Source organism: Pelobates fuscus, chromosome 6, assembly GCF_036172605.1.
Source record: "Pelobates fuscus isolate aPelFus1 chromosome 6, aPelFus1.pri, whole genome shotgun sequence".
NCBI classification, from domain to species: Eukaryota; Metazoa; Chordata; class Amphibia; order Anura; family Pelobatidae; genus Pelobates; species Pelobates fuscus.
This window is the reverse complement of record NC_086322.1, coordinates 257,542,258-257,565,053: the sequence shown is the minus strand read 5'-3', so window position 1 is coordinate 257,565,053 and position 22,796 is coordinate 257,542,258. Positions and strand designations below refer to the sequence as shown.

Genomic DNA, 22,796 nt, shown 5'->3' with positions numbered 1-22,796 from the left:
ACAGCGGTTCTATTATTTTAATGGGCACGCCCAGGCCACTGGACGCCACACATATAATACATATCTGGAACGCATTAAGCGCATCAGGCCTACCCGGAGTGCACGAAAAAAATAGGTACATAAGCACACCCAGGCGCGTAGAATCGTGCTTTACTTTCTCCCGACAACTAGCCTGTCAGCCTGCAGAACACACACACACGATCGCCTCGCATTATGCGCCTATTCTATCTGCATGATGTCATGTGTATGCCTCAGTGACGATGATCAAATGCTCTCTACGTTATTATAAATTTTGCAAGGAATTACTGACAGCTTAGCACTTGACTACACAGTGATCAGTTAAACCTTAGTTCCTTATTGCTATTATAGGCTTTACTTATTGACATAATACCACATTAATATGCCGCATGGCCGAGTGCAGGTCAGGCAGTCCATGACCTGCGCTGACTACCAATACTGAATGAGGGAGTAGAGCCTGGGCTGAATGACTCACAGCATGATACTTATGCTATACTGATTTATGGTAGTGCAGAATACAGTTTAACCTGCGTTCAACGCTCCCATATACGCTGCTGTAAACATATAGGTTGTTATTAGCGTTGCCGTTATATGTTAGTAAAATGTTGTAACCAGACTAAATCATTTCAGCACAATAACCTATGCTAACACTTGTTAACTGTAACAGACTTAATGATGCCTGCATATTCAACCTTTTAAGCCTCTGCGCAGGCGACCAAATACCGTATGTGACTTACCCTGACTTATTACGCCTCTGCGCAGGCATCCATGCAATGATTTTTTGAATTTGCTCCATAATTGCTACCATTTTGCATATAAAATAAAAACGATTTAAAACAAAGTGAGTCCCTATAAATTACCCACTTGAAGGACCTGCTTCATCTTTGTCCTCCTATTAATAATTGCACTGTGCAATGCACTTCCCCATCAACATCACTTTCATTGTTTTAAAGGCACAATATAAACACCAAAACCACTTGATCTTAATGAAGGGATTTGGGTGCATAGAAGCAGCACCTGCAGCCTTGCAGGTGAAAGCCCTGCGGTTTCTTAGAAATGGCACCAATTTCTTTTGCAATCCCCACATCTAGTGGCAGACAGCCGCTAGGGGCTTTAAATTACTGTTAAGAGGAGGTCTTCTCTCTGGATTACAGGCAAGTTTAATTGCAATTTTCAACTCATGTGCTTATAGTTTTTCTAGATTGCCCAGTTTTTAGTGAATAGATATCAAAATACACGGCTCTGTATTTGTTTAATAGAATTAAACAGAGCCTCTGCAAGATAGCTTCTTCTTTACCCTTCTTTGATGACTTTCTCTGTCTCTGTGGCCACATGGTAGTAACTGATGACATGGTCCAGGCAGGAAAGGGTGCGCTCCACGTTCTCCTGAAGCCTTTGCAATGTCTCGGTTTGTTTGTGCACTGGGATAATAGAGTTTTCCAGCTTCATCAGTCTACTCTCAAAGGAGGACAGAATAGATACCTAGAAATAAAGAAGGACGGTAAAATGAAAATAAAGAAATGTTTCAGAGAACAGATAATAAGACTCATTTGAGGACACTGCAGGTACTATATTAAAAAGTATTTAAAGTTTCAATGCAAAATAAGTAGTTCCAGCAACCCGCACACCCTGGTGTTGCTTGAGCTAATTAGAGATCATTGAGCAGCTGTGATTGGCTGAGAGTGTCAGCTGACCAAATTCTGCCTGAGTGTCATTGCAGGCATGAGTATGGCAACAAGAAAGTATACAATCTCTGCCTTAACCACAGCTCCAGTGTCGACCGAGCTCTGGTAAGCAAGGGACCCTCATTCGGTTTTAAACGGATTGAAAATGGTTTAACACTGAATGGAGGGACATTGCCAGGGAACTCCAGGCACTATAACCAATTCAATGGGATGAAATGGTTATATGGCATTCAATGTCCCTTTAATTATCAATTTGTTTTACAGTCACAGCAGATCAGATATGGAATTATCTGACAAATAACATTTTCTGGAAGTTTTGGGCAATAACCTGAAAACAGAATAACAACTTCTAGTAAATTCACAGCAAAAAGAGAATGTTTATGACAGCATTACAAATTATTATTATTATTATTATTGCCATTTATATAGCGCCAACAGATTCCGTAGCGCTTTACAATATTTTGAGAGGGGGGGGATGTAACAATAAATAAGACAATTTCAAGAAAACTTACAGGAATAATAGGTTGAAGAGGACCCTGCTCAAATGAGCTTACAGTCTATAGGAGGTGGGGTATTAGAAACATTAGGATAGGAAATATCAAGTAGGAATGAATACAAAGATTTATAAAAACACCTATTGCAGCTACTTATGGTATCTCAGCTACTGGAAGAAAAACACAAAGTATGCAAGAATTGCTAGTACACGTGTATGCTTGCCATGATTGAATGAACCCATCATTCAGTAAGCAGGAGTTATAGCTGACCATTTTCAGGCCACGGTCTTAAAGGGACTCTCCAGTGCCAGGAAAACAAACCATTTTCCTGGCACTGCAGGTCCTCTCTCCCTCCCGTCCCCCATCCCAAGTTGCTGAAAGGGTTAAAACCCCTTCAGTGACTTACCTGTATACAGCGCTGATGTCCCTCGGCGCTGGGTCAGAGTCCACCCACGCTTCTCCCGCCGACATCAGCCGGCTGGGGAGACCTAGTGAGCATGAGCGGCCGCCGGCGGGGGAAACCTAATATGCATTGCCGCGCACACGCATTAGACCTCCCCATAGGAAAGCACTGAAAAATGCTTTCAATACTTTTCTAAGGGGATTTTGGAGACGCTGGAGGTCCTCACATAGCGTGAGGACGTCCAGCGACGCTATAGCACACATTTCGTGTGCTATACACACAGAAGTGCCCTTTAGTGGCTGTCTAGCCACTAGAGGAGGAGTTAACCCTGCAAGGTAAATATTGCAGTTTATGTAAACTGCAATAATTACACTTGCAGGGTTAAGGGTAGTGGGAGTTGGCACCCAGACCACTCCAATGGCCAGAAGTGTCCCTTTAACATTTGGTTATGGCCTGGAAAGTTAAAGAAAGGGGCAAACAGCGGCTGGTGAAGTTTATAGATGATATGCCACCAGACTATAACCATGGAATTTGACTCAACTCCCTCTCCCTCCTGATCTATTGGACTAATTTGAAATATTAAAATGGCTGTCAAAATTTAAATAAAATATATATTTTGTTTAACCCTTTGAGGACTAGAGATATGACCAGTTCACTGCAAAGAAATGTGTGTGGCACACCTCTCACTACAGTTAATAACCATGTAAATGACCGGATCCACAGTTTGATATTGGAGAACACTTTTTTATCATTGACAAAAGTACATGTATCTGAGGGAAACATTTTTGGCAAACACACAATGTTGGTATTACAGTTGAGCTTTAGAATTAGATACTTCTATACCAGGGTTGCCCAAAAAGTAGATCCCCAGATGATGTAGAACAACAACAACTACCATGATGCTTTTAAGTTTTAAAACATCTGGGGATCAACCTATTGGGAGCCCCTGTTCTGTACATTCTCTTATAACCTAGTAGTTAATTATATTGGTTTTCATCCTGGCAGCTTCCTGTGGTTCCAGATGGGGAATTTTTCAAAGGTATACACAAACACAGTTGTTCTCGATAACTTATCCTGACAAGCATCATCTTTATCAGAGTCAATCTGTACTGTGCTTTAAGAAAGGGGAGGTTCAATTATTGTACTGTAGTGCTCTATAGATTTTCAATATCTTTACAATTTATAATGGAAATATGCAAGTTAACGCTTTTTTTTTTTATTCTTTTACTACTGGCAATAGACTTTTTTTATTCTTAATATGACACTGATTATTTAGTAGGGCAGTCTCCTACATTAGTGTTGTCGCGAACCCGAAATTTTCGGTTCGCGAACGGTGAACGCGAACTTCCGCAAATGTTCGCGAACCGACTTCAATGGGCAGGCGAATTTTAAAAACAACAGGGACTCTTTCTGGCCACAATAGTGATGGAAAAGTTGTTTCAAGGGGACTAACACCTGGACTGTGGCATGCCAGAGGGGGATCTATGGCAAAACTCCCATGGAAAATTGCACAGTTGATGCAGAGTCTGCTTTTAATCCATAAAGGGCAGAAATCACCCAACATTGACACCTGTCCTCAAAGCCCAGCCCTGATACACACTGACACAGAGCAGAATAGAGACTGTTCCCCCTACATAGGATCACTTGGCAGATATGGATTGACACCTGTCCTCAAAACCCCTGATACACACTGACACAGAGCAGAATAGGGACTGTTCCCCCTACATAGGGTCACTTGGCAGATATGGATTGACACCTGTCCTCAAAACCCCTGATACACACTGACACAGAGCAGAATAGAGACTGTTCCCTGTCCACAGAGACCATGATACACACTGACACAGAGCAGAATAGAGACTGTTCACCGTCCACAGAGACCATGATACACACTGACACAGAGCAGAATAGAGACTGTTCACCGTCCACAGAGACCATGATACACACTGACACAGAGCAGAATAGAGACTGTCCCCCCTACATAGGGTCACTTGGCAGGTATGGATTGACACCTGTCCTCAAAGCCCCTGATACACACTGACACAGAGCAGAATAGGGACTGTTCCTCCTACATAGGGTCACTTGGCAGATATGGATTGACACCTGTCCTCAAAACCCCTGATACACACTGACACAGAGCAGAATAGGGACTGTTCCCTGTCCACAGAGTCCATGATACACACTGACACAGAGCAGAATAGAGACTGTTCCCCGTCCACAGAGACCATGATACACACTGACACAGAGCAGAATAGGGACTGTTACTCCTACATAGGGTCACTTGGCAGGTATGGATTGACACCTGTCCTCAAAGCCCATGATACACACTGGGGGGAGCTACTGTCCTCCCCAACCCCTGCGCGGTGGGTGGGGGCCATAAATCACAATGGGGGGACCTACTGTCCTCCCCCCCTCGGCCCCCACTCCTGCGCAGTGGGTGGGGGCCATAAATCACCCCACAGTGTTTGGTTCTAATGAGTGCAACGTAAATGGCTGCACAGGAGCTGGCCAACTGGAGAATTCAAAAGAGAAAACATGCACTGGAACTAATCGAGAAAGAGGAAAGACAGCCATACCAGATTCAGATGACAAAGCTGACACACAAGGGGTTAATTGAAATTGATACCGTGCCCGATCAGAACTTGACCCTAGAGGATCTGTCTGATTCTGTGTGGCAGCCTCAGGATTCTCAGCAGGATTGCATCTCAGAGAAAAGGGACAACATCCCAACACAAGAGCCACCTTTTAGATCAGGACTGCCTTATATGCAAAGGGCTGATAAACCCCCCAGGTGATGCTGACTTAAGCCAATGGGTAATTACCAAGAAACCAGAGAAAATATGGAAACACCATATAACTAATGGCAATCAACATTCTTCATGCATTGAAAAGAAGAACAAGAAATTGTATGATCCAGATACTAGACTCACAGATCCAGCAGACTCAAGTGTGTGGAAGGGATTCCTTCACATGTTCTCTATAAAGCAGTTTAAAGTTACAGCCACGCCAGAGTCTGGTTATAGCAGTCATCTTTGCCAGGATTTACCAAAAGTGTTAACATCCGAAGGATGCATTTTGCAAGAGTCTGTTTGGGAATATGTGGATCGTATCTGGCCAGAGTGCACCAAGGACATGTGTGTGATCCGACTGAATCAAAGAACGTCAAGTGATGCAGTTTCATATGCTCGGCTGTATTCTTATCTTAATCGGAAGCTGAGATATGCAATCATCAGAAGTCATGGCATGGAGGCGTTCCTAGTGCCTCTACCTGCCGGCCAACCCATCCCTCAAAGATTGCGTCCTTTGGGAGGTCCAGGTTTGGAAGACAACCATCCTATTCTGCTTCTGATCTTGCTTCTTCCAAGCCATCCTTCCTGGACAGCTTATCCCAAAAAATCTTCCAAGAAACAAAGAAGGTTTGGATATCCCAGATGATATTTTCTCTGACATATTAGCAGATGTTGAACGAGAGGAGAGACAAATGGCCGAGCAAGGGCTCCCTCCTCCAGGTTTCCCAAATTTTGAGCAGTGGAATCAGAATTCTGAGGATACAGGAGAGGAAGTTGGCATGCCTGAGATCATGAATATGCTCCAAAATTTGAGCAATGGCCTTCAGTTCCCAGGAGAATTCTCTGTAATTATAGGAGAGAGTCAGGGTGCTAATATTATGCCACCTCTCCATGTGCCAAATACTGTTCCAGCAGGTCTCCCATATCCATCTTTTCCATTGTATCCAGAAGCAGCCTACCCTGGCTGGCATGGTATGTTGCCCCTTACTCATGCAGTAAATCCATTGTCCATTGACCCAGCCAATCTCTTCTCTTACCCGCTTTCACAAATAATACCACCTAACTTCTTATCTGATCAACATTTTACTGCAGGACCTCAACCTTTTGCATAAATGTTGTAGTTTTGTTATATTTACGTTTTTTTGTTTTTTTTAACTGTTATGTTTTAGCGAAATATTGAAAAAAATACATGTAATGTGCTGAACATCAAAGCTGAAATTTTAATTTGTCTCAGTAAGTTTCAAATGTTCAATAATTGTTTTCTGAAGAAAGCATAACTGTCTGTTTTTAGCAAGCAACAACCCCATATTAAGCTGTTTATTCACTGAACATCTATTTGTACTGAATTGAAAACTGAATGACAAAATGTAGGCAGAAAACGAATGATTTGAATATATTCTTCAAATACCAGAATTTTTTTATTTGTTTTTTAGTTCACTACTATTCTGTGTTTAGTAATGTATAAGTGTGCCAGATGTGACAAGTTTACATAGGTTAATTATAGCCACTGTTATATCTGGGCTACAAATACATGCATTTTGGCAAACACCTCAAAGCCCATGTAAGCTTTGTGTTGTTGAATTTCAGTGATTTCTTTTGTTGCATGTGTACAGTTGTACTGTAAAATGGGTAAAGCATGGGATATGTTTTTACATTTGTATACTAAAAATTTTAATATACGTTGAAAGAAAAAAAAAAAAAGGACGCATGAGCCTACAGGCATTGCGCATGAGCGTCCAGTAACGTGGCAAAAAAATTCCCAGCTCCCCAGAGGCTGTCCTAGCACCCCAGTCATACAAATATTCATTAACAGCTTTTTCTTGTTGGAGCAGGCGGTCGAACATTAGGAGTGTTGAATTCCAACGTGTAGGGCTGTCGCAAATCAAGCGCCTCACTGGCATGTTGTTTCGCCGCTGGATATCGGCAAAGTGAGCCATGGCAGTGTAGGAACGCCTGAAATGGCCACACACCTTCCTGGCCTGCTTCAGGACGTCCTGTAAGCCTGTGTACTTATGCACAAAGCGTTGTACGATCAGATTACACACATGTGCCATGCACGGCACATGTGTCAACTTGCCCAACTTCAATGCCGCTATCAAATTTTTTCCGTTGTCACATACCACTTTGCCGATATCCAGTTGCTGCAGAGTCAGCCACTTTTCCACTTGTGCGTTCAGGGCGGACAGGAGTGCTTGTCCGGTGTGACTCTCTGCTTTCAAGCAAGTCAAACCCAAGACGGCGTGACACTGCCGTATCCGGGATGTGGAATAGTACCTGGGGAGCTGGGGGGGGTGCCGTTGATGTGGAGCAAGAAGCAGCGGCACAAGAGGACTCAGCTGAGGAGGTTATGGAAGAGGATGGAGTAGGAGGAGTAGAGGAGGTGGCAGCAGGACTGCCTGCAATTCGTGGCGGTGTCACCAACTCCTCTGCAATGCCACGCATTCCTTGCTTGTCAGCCGTCAGCAGGTTTACCCAATGCGCAGTGTAGGTGATATACCTGCCCTGACCATGCTTTGCAGACCAGGTATCAGTGGTCAGATGGACCCTTGCCCCAACACTGTGTGCCAGACATGCCATGACTTGCTTTTGCACAATCGAGTACAAGTTGGGGATTGCCTTTTGTGAAAAGAAATTCCGGCCGGGTACCTTCCACTGCGGTGTCCCAATAGCTACAAATTTTTTGAACGCCTCAGACTCAACCAGATTGTATGGTAAAAGCTGGCGGGCTAATAGTTCGGACAAGCCAGCTGTCAGACGCTGGGCAAGGGGGTGACTTGGTGACATTGGCTTCTTACGCTCAAACATGTCCTTGACAGACACATGACTGTGGGCAGATGAGCGGGAACTGCTCAAGGCGGGAGACGGAGTGGCGGATGGTTGAGAGGGGGCAAGAAGGACAGCAGTGGTTGACGTGGCTGAAGATGCTGGACCAGGAGGAGGATGGCGGCTTAGAGTAGGCGTGCTGCTTGTACTCATGTGTTGATCCCATAGGCGTTTGTGATGTGAGATCATGTGCCTACGCAAAGCAGTTGTACCTAGGTGGGTGTTGGACCTCCCACGACTCAGTTTCCTTTGGCACAGGTTGCAAATGGCATCGCTGTTGTCAGAGGCAGACAAACAAAAAAAATGCCACACTGCTGAGCTCTGCAATGACGGCATTCTGGTGGTGGACACAGCATGCGTTGATTGGCGTGCTATCGGGCTGACCCCGGGTGCCGATGCATGCTGTCTGACTGTGCCACTAGCTCCTTGCGACGACCCCCCCCTGCTTCCAACTCGTCTCCTCCTCCTCCTCTCTGTCTCCCCATCTGAACTTTCGCCCTGTTCTTCTTCTTGCCGAGCGGGCACCCACGTGACATCCATGGACGCATCGTCATCATCAACCGCTTCGCTTGTATCTGACAACTCAGAAAAGGAAGCAGCAGCGGGTACAACATCATCATCATCACACCGTACCTCCATGTGTTTAATGCTGCCTGCCTGAGACATATCCCTGTTATCTACATCCTCTAGCAATAATGGTTGCGCATCACTCATTTCTTCAAACGGGTGTGTGAATAACTCCTCTGACATACCAAGTAAAGCGGCTGTGGTGCTAGTTTTGGTGGTGGCGGCAGGCGGGTGAGTGCTATCTTGAGAGGTGCCTGAAGCTAAGCTGGAGGAGGATGGTGCGTCAAGGTTCCGAGCGGAGGCTGTACAAGATTGGGTGTCCTGTGTTAGCCAGTCAACTATGTCCTCAGAACTTTTCAAGTTCAGGGTACGTGGCTTCTGAAAACTGGGCATTATTCTAGGGCAAAAGGGAATCACAGCACCACGACCACGACGGCCCCTGCGGGGTGGCCTGCCTCTGCCTGTCATTTTTTGGGGGATTAGTGGTACTATGCGTGCAAGCTACTGTGAGACCAGATATGGCAATGTGAACTGTAACAGTTCTGCAGAGCACACACTGTAGGCCTGAGACACCCGCTTGAAGACAAGTAACTGCTATTCAATCTATAACAGTGAAAAACAAATTTTGGTTTTAAAAGCACGCTATAGAGACACCAGATATGATTGGCAATGTGCACTGGAACAGTTCTGCAGAGCACACGCTGAAGGAAGGACTGACAGAGCCGCTTGAAGACAAGTAACTGCTATTCAATCTATAACAGTGAAAAACAAATTTTGGTTTTAAAAGCACGCTATAGAGACACCAAATATGATTGGCAACTGTCAAAGCACACTGGAACAGGTCTACAGAGCACACGCTGAAGTAGGCCTGACACCCAGACGCTTGCAGACAACTAACTGATCTTCTATTACAGTGAAAAAAAATGATTTCTTTAAAATCTAAAGCTTAAGCTATTGTTAAAACAGATATGAGTGGTGGCACTGACTGTGCAAATGGGCAAGGCATCCAACCTGACACAGAAGCTGGCAGGCAGGCAACTGCTCTTCTATTACAGTGAAAAAAAATTATTTATTTTAAATCTAAAGCTTAACCAATTGTTAAAACAGATATGAGTGGTGGCACTGGGCAAGTGGGCACAGTATCCAATGTGAACCTCACACAGAAGCTGGCAGGCAGGCAACTGCTCTTCTATTACAGTGAAAACAATTATTTATTTAAAATCTAAAGCTTAACCAATTGTTAAAACAGATATGAGTGGTGGCACTGACTGTGCAAATGGGCAAGGCATCCAACCTGACACAGAAGCTGGCAGGCAGGCAACTGCTCTTCTATTACAGTGAAAAAAAAATATTTATTTTAAATGTAAAGCTTAACCTATTGTTAAAACAGATATGAGTGGTGGCACTGGGCAAGTAGGCACAGTATCCAATGTGAACCTCACACAGAAGCTGGCAGGCAGGCACCTGCAATTACATTACACAGGGAAAAAAAAAGCAGCCTGATGTTCTAGCCCTAAAAAGGGCTTTTTGGGGTGCTGTCCTTACAGCAGAGATCAGATGAGTCCTTCAGGATTGTAGTGGACACTGAATACCCTAGCCTAGCTATCAATTTCCCTATCTAATCAGCAGCAGCTAAACTTTCCCTCCTCTCACTAAGCATGCATCTTCCGAATGAATCGAAAATGGATGCTGGGAGGGAGGTTGGAGGGTGTGGAAGGGAGGGAGTGCTGCTGATTGGCTGGAATGTGTCTGCTGACCGAGAGGCACAGGGTCAAAGTTTGCCCAATGATGACGAATAGGGGGCGGATCGAACTGCGCATGTGTCCGCCCGCCACGGCGAACGCGAACACGCTAATTTCGCCAGGAACTGTTCGCCGGCGGACTGTTCGGTACATCACTACCCTACATACCTACAAATAACAAGTCACTACTGGTGAGGGGGGTCTGGTAAATAGAATGGCTAGATTGTTTGTTTACTTTTTGCAACATTCATATATTTCTGGTTTTTAGTAGAATACTGTAATGAATAAGTATTGTTCTTGCATGATACTTTATCAGGTACATGGTTGCTGTTCTGGTGCCTGGTGTTCCCCATGATACATGGCAATATTAATAATAATACATAATTAAATATACACACTTACCATATTGTTAGTTAACTGATCGCTCTTATCCAGACTCTCCCTTATGAAGTTCAGGGTTTCTTCTTCCTGTGACAAAAAAAAAAAAAAAAAAGAATATAGTTGTATGAGACCAATGATCAGACATCCCCCTCCCCCCACCCCCAAAAAAGTATAATGCCATACTCAGCTTTGTTACTGGCTTTTTAATTTTGTTCATAAATTTGCTATTTCTTGATGAAGCAGTGCAATTAATGGATAGTTTAGAAACCCTCAAGTGGGGGGGGGGGGGCAAGGGGAGGGGGCAGCATTATGTAGGACTTGTTAAATAACCCTGGTGTATAATGGTAAAGTGAAAAATTGCTGGTTTTACATAAATGCTAATAAGATATTAAAATAAAAAACATGCATACTGAAATGACAACAATAATACAATAGGGAGAAATATAATATTGGTATCCTTAAATGACTATAATGAAATATGAAGTAGAATAACATTAGAATACTAAAATTACATCAATGAGAGAAGCTGAAGAAATATGTCATTGGTGGGGAGGAAAATAATAATAATGCATGCACTATATATAAGGATAATAATGTAACCTGCTTGAGCTTCTCCTCTATAGCCCTCTTCCTGCCTCCGATATCCTCGTTGGGAATCATTTTTTTCTGGTTAAAATGCAGTAAAAATAAAATAAAAAAACGTTTAATATTATTAATAGAAATGGATATCTCTCGTTCTTCCGGGCAAATGCAAACACAAGCTGTCACCGTGCCCCACTTCCGTCCGGAATCTGCCCTGACTTCCGTTTTACCCCACCCAGGATACTCTGCAGCCGCCATGCTGGTAGTGGCAACCTCAGCACAATGTAATTAGAAAGGATGGGGCTATGTTAGGTGTTTTAAAAATATCAAATGGCAGAAGCTCGTATAGGCAGAGGAGAGGTTGTAATACGTCAGCTCGTTAAATAACAGCACAGATGTTTGTTTAGACATATGTGGAAAGCTTAAGCCTTGTGTATGAAAACAAAATAGACCAGTTTAATCCCAAGTTTTTTTTTAGATAAATGTTTAACCCCTTAAGGACCAAACTTCTGGAATAAAAGGGAATCATGACATATCACACATGTCATGTGTCCTTAACCCCTTAACACCGCAGCCAAATGTACAAGTTGTGAACGAAACAAAACGTAAACAAAACCTGGCATTTGCGCTATATGTCTGTCCAACCGTAATTCACCTCTTTCATATTAAATGCACCCCCCCTTATTATATATCATTTTATTCAGGGGAAACAGGGCTTTCATTTAATATCAAATATTTAGCTATGAAACATAATTTAATATGAAAAAAATGGGAGAAAATAAGATTTTTTTTTATTTTTTTCGTTCTTCATGACATTTTAACTGTCAATGTCATAATACTGTTTGCTTTTACTGCAATAAAATACACATATTTGTATTCAGCAAAGTCTCACGTGTAAAACAGTACCCCCTATGTACAGGTTTTATGGTGTTTTGGGAAGTTACAGGGTCAAATATAGCGTGTTACATTTGAAATTGAAATTCGCCAGATTGGTTACGTTGCCTTTGAGACTGTATAGTAGCCCAGGAAATAAATTTACACCCATAATGGCATACCATTTGCAATAGTAGACGACCCAAGGTATTGCAAATAAGCGATGTCCAGTCTTTTTTAGTAGCCATTTGGTCACAAATTCTGGCCAAAGTTAGCGTTTGTATTTGTTTGTGTGTGAAAAATGCAAAAAACGCCAATTTTGGCCAGTGTTTGTGACTAAGTGGCTACTAAAAAAGACTGGACATACCCCATTTGCAATACCTTTGGTTGTCTACTATTGCAAATGGTATGCCATCATAGGGGTAATTTTCATTCTTGGGCTACCATAGGGTCATAAAGGCAACGTAAGCAATCTGGCGAATTTTAATGTGAAAAAAATTAAACACAAGCCTTATATTTGACGCTGTAATTTTTGAAAACACCATAAAACCTGTACATGAGGGGTACTGTTGTACTCGGGAGACTTCGCTGAACACAAATATTTGTGTTTCAAAACAGTAAAAAGTATTGCAGCAATAATATCGTCCCTGTAAGTGCTGTTTGTGCGTGAAAAATGCAAAAAACGTCACTTTTACTGGCGATATCATGGTTGTAATACATTTTACTGTTTTGAAACACTAATATTTGTGTTCAGCGAAGTCTCCCGAGTAAAACAGTACCCCCCATGTACAGGTTTTATGGTGTCTTGGAAAGTTATAGGGTTAAATATAGTGCTAGCAAATTAAATTCCCTATACTTTCGGCATGGGTGGTCAGGCAGGTCCCGCTAATTGTAATTAATTAGGATACCTAATTATGTAAAATTATTACATAAATATATGTGTAGAATTAATATATGTATATATATACATATGTGTATATATACGTATATATATATATATTTTTTTATATTTTTATTTATATATAGGTATATATATAGTGATATATACGTATATATTTATGTATATAGATATATATATTATTTCGTTATAAGTGTATTTTGATATAAATATATATATATTAATATCAGAATACAGTTAGAACGAAATAAAACACATCTATATATTTTTTAATATTTTATTTTTAATTATTTTTTTTATTTAATTTTTTTACGTATTTACATATTAATTTTTTTTATATTATTTATAAATATATATATAACAATAATTATATATATATTTAATCAGTATCAGTCTACGTGTAATTTGATATAAATATATATATATAATTATATATATATTAATATTAAAATACACCTAGACGGTGTATGTGTATGTGTGTATATGTGTATATATATACTTAGATCATATATATATAATATATATATATGATCTAAGTATATAATTTTTTTTTTTTACACTGTTTTAACATTTTATTATTTGATTTTCAGCCAGCAGGGGGACCAGCTGTCATTACAGTTGGTCCCCCTGCTGGCAATGCAGCAGGCAGCTATACCGGCCATGTGATTGTGAGGTCCTCGCAAGGACCTCACTCTCACATGGCCGGGAGGGCTCCTGGAGGGCGGACGTGCCGCGGGGGGCTCCCTGGGAGTCCCCCGAACCGCGATCGCCGGCGTGGGACCGCCAGCGACCGGGTAAGTTACTAAAAACCGGAGGGCGTACTATTACGTCCGGCGGCGTTTAGAGCCGCTTTTAAAAGGACGTAATAGTACGCCCTCCGGTCTTAAGGGGTTAAGGGGTTAAACATATTGTTTAAGGTTAAAAAAAAAAACTATGAGTGACAACACATACATACCTTAAAGGGACACTCAATGAAGTGGTCTGGGTGCCAGGTCCCTCAGGTTTTAACCCTGCAGATGCAAAGATAGCGGTTTACATTTGGGGTTCAGACAGCCTCTAGTGGCTGTCTTCCTCAATCGCCCCGAGTGTCCATAGGAAAGCATTGAGAAATGGACACTTTGAATGAGTGCGCGGCACTTGCCGCGCATGCGCATTCAGCTCCGCTGGCGTCGGCGGGGGAGGAGAGGTCACCAGTGCCTAGGGAGCCCGGCGCTGGAATAAGGTAAGCTGCTGAATGGGTTTTAACACGTTCAGCGCCACAGGAGGGGGACCCTGAGGGTGGGGGCACCTTCAGGGCACTATAGTGTCAGGAAAACCGCTTTGTTTTCCTGACACTATAGTGATCCTTAAAATTGCATTCTCAATTTTTTTCTTTTTAATAAAGTTAGAATTAAATTTTTTTAAATAAAATTCAAACAAAAGCAACATATATATATATATATATATATATATATATATATATATATATATATACACATACACACACACTCTCTCTAACAAAAGTGAGTACACCCCTCACATTTTTGTAAATATTTTATTATATCTTTTCATGTGACAACACTGAAGAAATGACACTCTGCTACAATGTAAAGTAGTAAGTGTACATCCTGTATAACAGTGTAAATGTGCTGTCCCCTCAAAATAACTAATCACTAGGTCAGTTCAGTAGGGGTAACCAGAGCTGTGACCTGTGTGTAACCCTGCCTTCCTCATACCTAACAATAGAGATTCCTTTAGCAGTGATTTGTGTTATCACCACATGGAAAGAACTGGCACTCTAACATAGAAACAAAGAATGTGACGGCAGATAAGAACCATTCGGCCCATCTAGTCTGCCCAATTTTCTAAATACTTTCATTAGTCTCTGGCCTTATCTTATAGCTAGGATAGCCTTATGCCTATCCCACGCATGCTTAAACTCCTTCACTGTGTTAACCTCTACCACTTCAGCTGGAAGGCTATTCCATGCATCCACTACCCGCTCAGTAAAGTAATACTTCCTGATATTATTTTTAACCCCTTAACGCCGTTACGGCGTTCTATGCCGTCGCGGCTTTAAAGGGCTTTAAAGCCGTTGCGGCGGCATAGAACGCCGTAACGGCTGAAGCCCCCAGGAGGTAAGCTATACTTACCTCCGCCGCGATCCTCTTCTGGGGGTCTGCCTGAGAGCCCAGGCAGCCCCCCTCCGGCAAATGAGGCCCCCGGGGGCCATGTGATCGCTCTCAAAGAGCGATCACATGGCCCCCTATAGCTGGCTATGGATCTGCCAGCAGGGGGACTGTCTAAAATATTAGAGAGTCCCCCTGCTGGTAGGTAGTGTAAAAAAATAAATAAATACACATGTTAAAATAAAATACAAGTATTTATATATATATAATATATGTATATATATTATATATATAATATATATACATATTATATATATGTAACGTCATACGTAATGTATTTTAATATTAATATTAGTATTAAAATACACTTAGAATGACGTTACATATATAATATGTATATATATATTATATATATAATAGATCTCGATATATATATTATATATATATACGTATAATTACAATAATAAATAAATAAAATAATAAAATAAATAAATAAAATATTGAAACAAAATTTAAAATAAATTATATATTCATATGTAATTTCATTCTAACTGTATTTTGTTATTAATATATATATATTGGAAACAGAATACACTTAGAATGACATTCTATATATATCTATCTATATATAAAATACAAATAACCGCAAATATATATAGATAGATAAATACATATAATTACATGAAAGATTACATTAGTATACACGTAGAATTTAAATACCTATAAATGCATATATATTAAAATTCTACGTGTATATTTAAGTAATTTTTTAACATAATTATGTCATTTAATTAATTAAAATTTGATTGACATGCCTGACAACACAGGGAGAAAGTGCAGAGAATTTAATTCGCAAGCACTATATTTGACCCTGTAACTCTCCAAGACACCATAAAACCTGTATATAGGGGGTACTGTTTTACTCGGGAGACTTCGCTGAACTCAAATATTAGTGTTTAAAACTGGTAAATTGTATTACAACGATGATATTTTAAGTAAAAGTGAAGTTTTTTTGCATTTTTTTTTACAAACAAACGGCACTTTTATGGACTATATTATTGTTGTAATATGTTTTACTGTTTTAAAACACTAATATTTGTGTTTAGTGAAATCTCCCGAGAATAACAGTACCCCCCCATGTACAGGTTTTATGGTTTTTTGGAAAGTTAGAGAGTCACATATAAGGCTCGCATTTCATTTTTTTGACATTGAAATTTGCCAGATTAGTTATGTTGCCTTTGAGACCGTATGGTAGCCCAGGAATAAGAATTACCCCCATGATGGCATACCATTTGCAAAAGTAGACAACCCAAGGTATTGCAAATGGGGTATGTCCAGTCATTTTTAGTAGCCACTTAGTCACAAACACTGGCCAAATATTAGTTTTTTGCCTTTTTCACACAAAAACAAATATGAACGCTAACTTTGGCCAGTGTTTGTGACTAAGTGGCTACTAAAAAAGACTAAACATACCCCACGTTCAATACCTTGGGTTGTCTACTTTTTCAAATGGTATGCCATTATGGGGGTAATTCTCATTCCTGGCTACCACACCGTCTCAAAGGTAACATTACTAATCTGGAAAATTTCAATTTGAAAATGGAACGTTCTATATTTGACCCTGTAACTTTCCAAAACACCATAAAACCTGTTAATGGGGGGTACTGTTGTACTCGTGAGACATCGCTGATTACAAATATGTGCATTTTGTTGCAGTAAAACCTAACAGTATTATGACATTTACAGCAAAAATGTGAGGCGGAACTACAAATTTAAAAAAAAATTCTAATTTCTTAGTTTTTTTTTATTTTATTCATAATAAATTGTTTCATATATAAATATTTTATATGAAATGAAAGCCCTGTTTCTCCTGAACAAAATGATACATAATAAGTGTGGGTGCATTTAATATGAAAGAGGTGAATTACGGTTGAACAGACATATAGCGCAAATTCCAGTTTTTGTTTACGTTTTGTTTTGATCAGAACGTGCACTATTGACTCCGTCCTGAAGGGGTTAAACCTTTGCCCCTTTAATTTAAGACTATGTCCTCTTGTTGTGGTAGTTCTCCTTCTTTTAAATATAGTCTCCTCCTTTACTGTGTTGATTCCTTATATGTATTTAAATGTTTCTATCATATCCCTCCTGTCTCGTCTTTCCTCCAAGCTATACATGTTAACACTCATAGGGAAATTTAAGGAATCGACTTATCTATAAAAGTGGCATAGGCCTCCGTGTTACCTCTATCTGTCAGGTATTTTAAGTAGAAAAACACATAACTAATAATCATTAGACACAATGGATCACTATAGGCACCAAAACAACTTGAGTTTTAATCATTATTATTATTTATAACGTGCCAACAAATTCCATAGCACTGTACAATGAAGACGTTTTGGTGTATTTGTTCAATTCTCTGCCATTTTGGAGTTAAATCACTTTGTTTACACAGCCCTTGTCACACATCCTTGCATGTGACTGACAAAGCCTTCCTAAACACTTCCTGTAAAAAGAGATATAATGTTTAAACTTCCTTTATTGCATATTCTGTTTAATTTAAAAATGTGTTTTGTCCTGCTCTGTTAATAGCCTTCTACACCCTACAGGAGCCTCTTGTGTGTGATTTAAGTTATATTTACAGAGCAGGAGATAAAAACCTCAAAAGCAAATTAACAACTGATTGAAAATTAGACATTTTATTTCATGTGGCCTGAGTAAGTCACATCCAGGGGAAGTGTGATTAGGGCTACATAAACATAAACCAAAGTGATTTGACTCCTAAATGGAGTTGAGCAGTAAGACTGCAAATTCTATACACTAAAACTGCTTCATTAAGTTAAAGTTGTTTTGATGCCTATAGTACTCCTTTAATTATGATAGATCTATTGAACTCTATAATACTGAATGTTAATATACATATATTAACCTAATATAAAGTATATTATTTATCCTTTTAAGAGGACAATTCTATGAATTTGTACCTTGTAGGTTTTTTTTTTGTTTGTGCCGTTAAACAGGCCCCTACTCTGCCTACTGATTGCAGAGCAGGTAAATGAAATAAAAATAACAGCAAGATTTTTTGAAATAAATAAATTGCAGAACTCATTGTTAATTTTTAAGTAGCTGACTTTTAGGTAACTAAAACAAAGACTATGAAGACTCTGACAGCGGACAAAAGCTTAGAGAAACTCAGTAGCTTGCCCTTCAGTAAATCCCCCGCTCTGGTTTCAAAATAGTTTTTGATCAGTTGGGCCATTACAGAGTGAACCTACCATTGTACACGGACAAAAGTCTAGAGGAACTCAGAAGCTCGCCCATCGGCAAATACCATTTCAGGTCTCAAAATAGTTTTTGCTCACTTGTGCCATTACAGAGTGACTTTTAGATAACATTTAGTTAGCTATTAGCCAAAAATCTAATGAGTGACAGATGCTCTTTAATGTAACATTTGATGGAACACTCCAAGCACCGTAACCACTACAAGGCGCTGTAGTGGCACTGCTAGGAGTGCCCTGATGCCCTCTTTCCTCCCGCATTGTAAGTAGTCAAACCATTTTAGAATGGTTTGACTTCTTACACAATGTTCACCAGTTGCAACTTTCTGTCTTTACTACATCCGGCAGACAGCCAGCAGTGCAGGGCTAGCTCATAGGCTGAAAGCTGGCAATCAATAAGCTAATTGCTTACAGCCAGGCTTAGCTTCAACAGAGAGCTTACAATGATGATACTCCTAGCATCAGGACCACTACGCACTGTAGAGTTATCGTGTTATGGATATTTGCTAGTTGTCTTTGGGCTGGTGGACACCAATGCAGTTTACATATGTAGCCACTAGGGTTTGCTATTAGACCACCCCATACCATAATGGTCCATTCTAGTGCTTGGTGCTTAGAAAATGAAAATCATTATTTGAGGAACTGGATTTTTTTTTTTTTTTTTAAAGAGACCAGATAATAACCAAAAATGTGTAGAAAATAATTTTTGTTGTTTGTTCTTTTTAAACCTCTGCAATACACAGTACCCTTGATCTGACGTACAATCAATCAAAATTAAATGTTGTCTCTTTATAAAACGGCAATCCACAGATATGCTACAGAGGCATATGTTCTTTCCCAGACAAGTAAGAGGCTCCACCAATCAGGAGTCTCGTATTCTGGTATATGGTGCCAGATCTTATCGCACAAGCTTTGTCCACTTATTTTAACTGAATACGCTGATTGCTTATTGATGGTATTTGCAGGACCTGTTCGCAGGTTTCTGAATTCGGCAGTTAACCCTGTTCTCATGGATATCATGCCATACGCACATATTGGACAACAAAATAGAAATGAACAATTTTCTTCCGCTGTCATAAATGTTGCAACCATCTTTGCACATTTCTGAAGTTATAAACCACTGTGTAGAGATATATAATGACAGGGGACCTCCTACACAATATGAGCATTTTTGTTATGGTGATCAAACTGATCTTTTAAAGTTTGTCTGATTTTAGAAATGTGACATAGATGTCTTTAAACAATTACAACAACAAAAAAAGCACAGTGAGACTCATGAGACTCACAGTGAGACAAATTTGCTATATTTCCCAATGACCCTATTTGTACATTCCTCTATTTTCTTTCTCCAAAAGTTCTTTACACTCTCATGTTTTTGGGACATAACATCATATGGCCAACTCTACCTCTTCATTTCAGTACTCAGAGCACTGGAACTTCGTTTGCAGAGCAGCAAATAGTGACCTGACCTCTCTACTTAGCTTTTGGTGAGATCCTGTGATCCCTTGTTTAACTGCTGGCAAATACCCCGGTCTAGTTGTACTATTGAAAAGTATAGCCCTGTATTGTGCCAGCCGCACAAATGTATAATGTTATTTTACCATGAATTTATGAATGCCCTGCTCATTTTTTTAAAACCACTGTTGGCGCATGCGTTTCAAGTGGCCATTTTGGAGGAAGCAGACTTCAGTCCTTAGGTAAATTTAACTTTAATGTATACAAATGAGTTCACTAGCACAATGTGTGTGCCTGCCTTCCTGCCAGTTTCATCCAAGTTTGACTTTTCTTTTAGAGGGATACTTTTAGCACCATAACCACTACAGTACACTGTAGTGATTATGGTGCCAGGAGTTCCAGGGCTCCATCCATCAGTAGTCTGTCAAACTGTTTAGGAACAGTTTAACACTTGCCTTGTTATGTCAGGTATCCATGGTCCTTCCGGTCTGAGCTGGTCTAGTAAAGCAATAGTTCAGCTGACATTCTCAGTCAATAAATACTGTTTTAAACCTGGTATGATTTAATATGATAATTAGATAGTATGAGCTGCCGCTACATCAAACAACTCATGTTGGAATGGCTACAGGCACCGTGACCTGACACAGCAAGTGTCAAATTGCTTGAATACAGTATGACAGATTACCAGCAGATGGCGTTCAGGGACTTCTGGAACCAAAACAACTACCATGCACTTTAATGGCTAAGGGGGTTAGAGAGTCCCTTTAACTTTCCCTAGCTATTTAATCGGGCCCCTCTATGTGGAACTTTTCTCAATGCAGTTATTTAGCTACTATTCGTAGAGGGTATTATTTAAGAAATATGATGTGTTCTTACAATATATAAGATGCACAAATACATTCAGCAATTAAAGACTAACGATTGATCAATGTGAAGTTAGTAAAAGTGACACGGATGTAAGATGTAATGTGAGACCCCTACATTATTAGGTAACACATTTGTAAATGGAGTATACTATCTTCATCTTGCTTGAGTACTTTATGGATGAGGAGTATCCTATTTTAACCACAGTTGTGATAAAGCAGCACTTTTATAAATAAGTTATGGAACACCCCCCTCTGGCTGCCAATCAAACAGCCTCAGATCAGATGCGGGTGCATTTTGATGGTTAGCGCTCGAGTGCAAAGATTCAGGAGGTCTTGCTAATGGCTGCAGTTCATAAGACATGCAGCTTTTCTAAGCTCTTCTAAGACATACCCACAATGAATACATGCATGAAAATTGCATGCATGTATTCATTGGGGGAATATCTACTAAACAGTGAATTTGGTCCTTTAACGGGTGCATAACCAGTATCTGCTATAAGTCTGTTGGCTCTATCGCTTGTTTTTTTGTATCACACAATTATACAGCAGTTTCAACAAAGATGGACTTCTTCCAGGCACCCACAGTCCGCTCCTCTGCACCCACTTTGTCATGTGCGAGCCCATCTAACCTATCCAAAGATAGGCTGAGAATGTTCACTGTGAATTAGCCCAGAACTCTCAGCTTGAAAAAGACCTTTGTTGGTCGAAACGTTGCTTGGCGTTGCATTTTTTCCTAATAAATCTGCATACGGTTTCAATTTGGAGTGCCTGTGGTCCTTTCTTCTTTCGTGCAGAACTCTCAGCTTGTCACTGCCATCCATGGTTTTACTTATTTTTTTACTATTTTACTCTCATAATAAATTCAATGTTGCTGATCCCCACAAAGAAAAGAATGTCTTACAGTACTCCCTGATGGCTACTAATGTGAACACTGTAGGGCCGTAACAAGCCAAAGGCAACAGTAGACAATTAGATAATAGGAAAATAATACACGTAATTCCACACAACAAGATATCCACTCTTCCCCTAGTGAACAGTGAGTGGAATTTATCCTAGGGCGAGCAATGTGCGGGATACATCACCTACATCACCTACTACACGCAGTCCCTTGGTGTAGGGAAAGTGGCTGTGGAGCTCACTAAGCCATTTCTGGAGGCACTGGGAAGCGTGTGGCTACAGGGAGCAGTTCTTGGGCTACTTCTAAACACAGCTTCTGGAGGCCGACAGTGTATTTAGTAGTTATAAGTATCAGCTGATTGCTCTCAGCCAATGAGCTGAGCCCGCATTGCAGAGATTAGCACTGGTGACTTAAGTGTAGGTGGGGAGCAGTCACTGACAGACCCTAGGCCTGTCAGTCATTTAATAATAGTTTGACTCTTTACACGGGGGGAGGAGTGTGGGCGTCTGTGCATTCATGGTACCATAACTTCTATATGGTTGTTATTGTGCTCGTAGTATTCCTTTCAATGGACACACACTTACACATACTTACACTCCATGCAGGGCTTAACATTTCAAGATCTGTGCTACTAGCCATGCCTAAAAGCCACTGCAGGATTGCGTCGCTGGCTTGCCCAAACGAGCAGACCTGCATGGAAAGGGGGCAGGATGCCTGCCAATCAAGCAACCAGTTCACTGAGGGCAGAGCATTTAGGGAGCACTGTTTCAGTGGAGTGAGTGGAACGTTTAAGCCCTGTATAATATATCGTTTAATAAATATAGTAAATATATATCACACATATATAGTGCATTATCATGCTTGAGAGTGCTCAGAACGCTTTACACTAAATCACTTATTAAAAATATTATCAACTTGATTTGGTATTCCTTATATAAAGCT

General features: G+C 40.5%; 1 protein-coding gene across 11 annotated transcripts in view; it reads right to left on the bottom strand.

The window, feature by feature from the left end:
• The window catches only part of EXOC7 (exocyst complex component 7), a 52,237-nt gene extending 40,560 nt beyond the window's left edge, over positions 1 to 11,677 (bottom strand). For 5 of the 11 annotated variants that reach the window (XM_063459012.1, XM_063459004.1, XM_063459013.1 and 2 more), the window contains exons 1-3: positions 11,500 to 11,677; positions 10,921 to 10,986; positions 1,316 to 1,500 (exon numbers count right to left, since the gene is read on the bottom strand). In XM_063459012.1, coding sequence (XP_063315082.1) covers positions 1,316 to 1,500; positions 10,921 to 10,986; positions 11,500 to 11,559 — 311 coding nt within the window. In that variant the 5' untranslated portion in view covers positions 11,560 to 11,677. The remainder of the gene's footprint in view (positions 1 to 1,315; positions 1,501 to 10,920; positions 10,987 to 11,499) is intronic. The other 6 variants (XM_063459007.1, XM_063459015.1, XM_063459008.1 and 3 more) reach the window with 2 other exon arrangements.
• Positions 11,678 to 22,796: the final 11,119 nt, after the last annotated feature.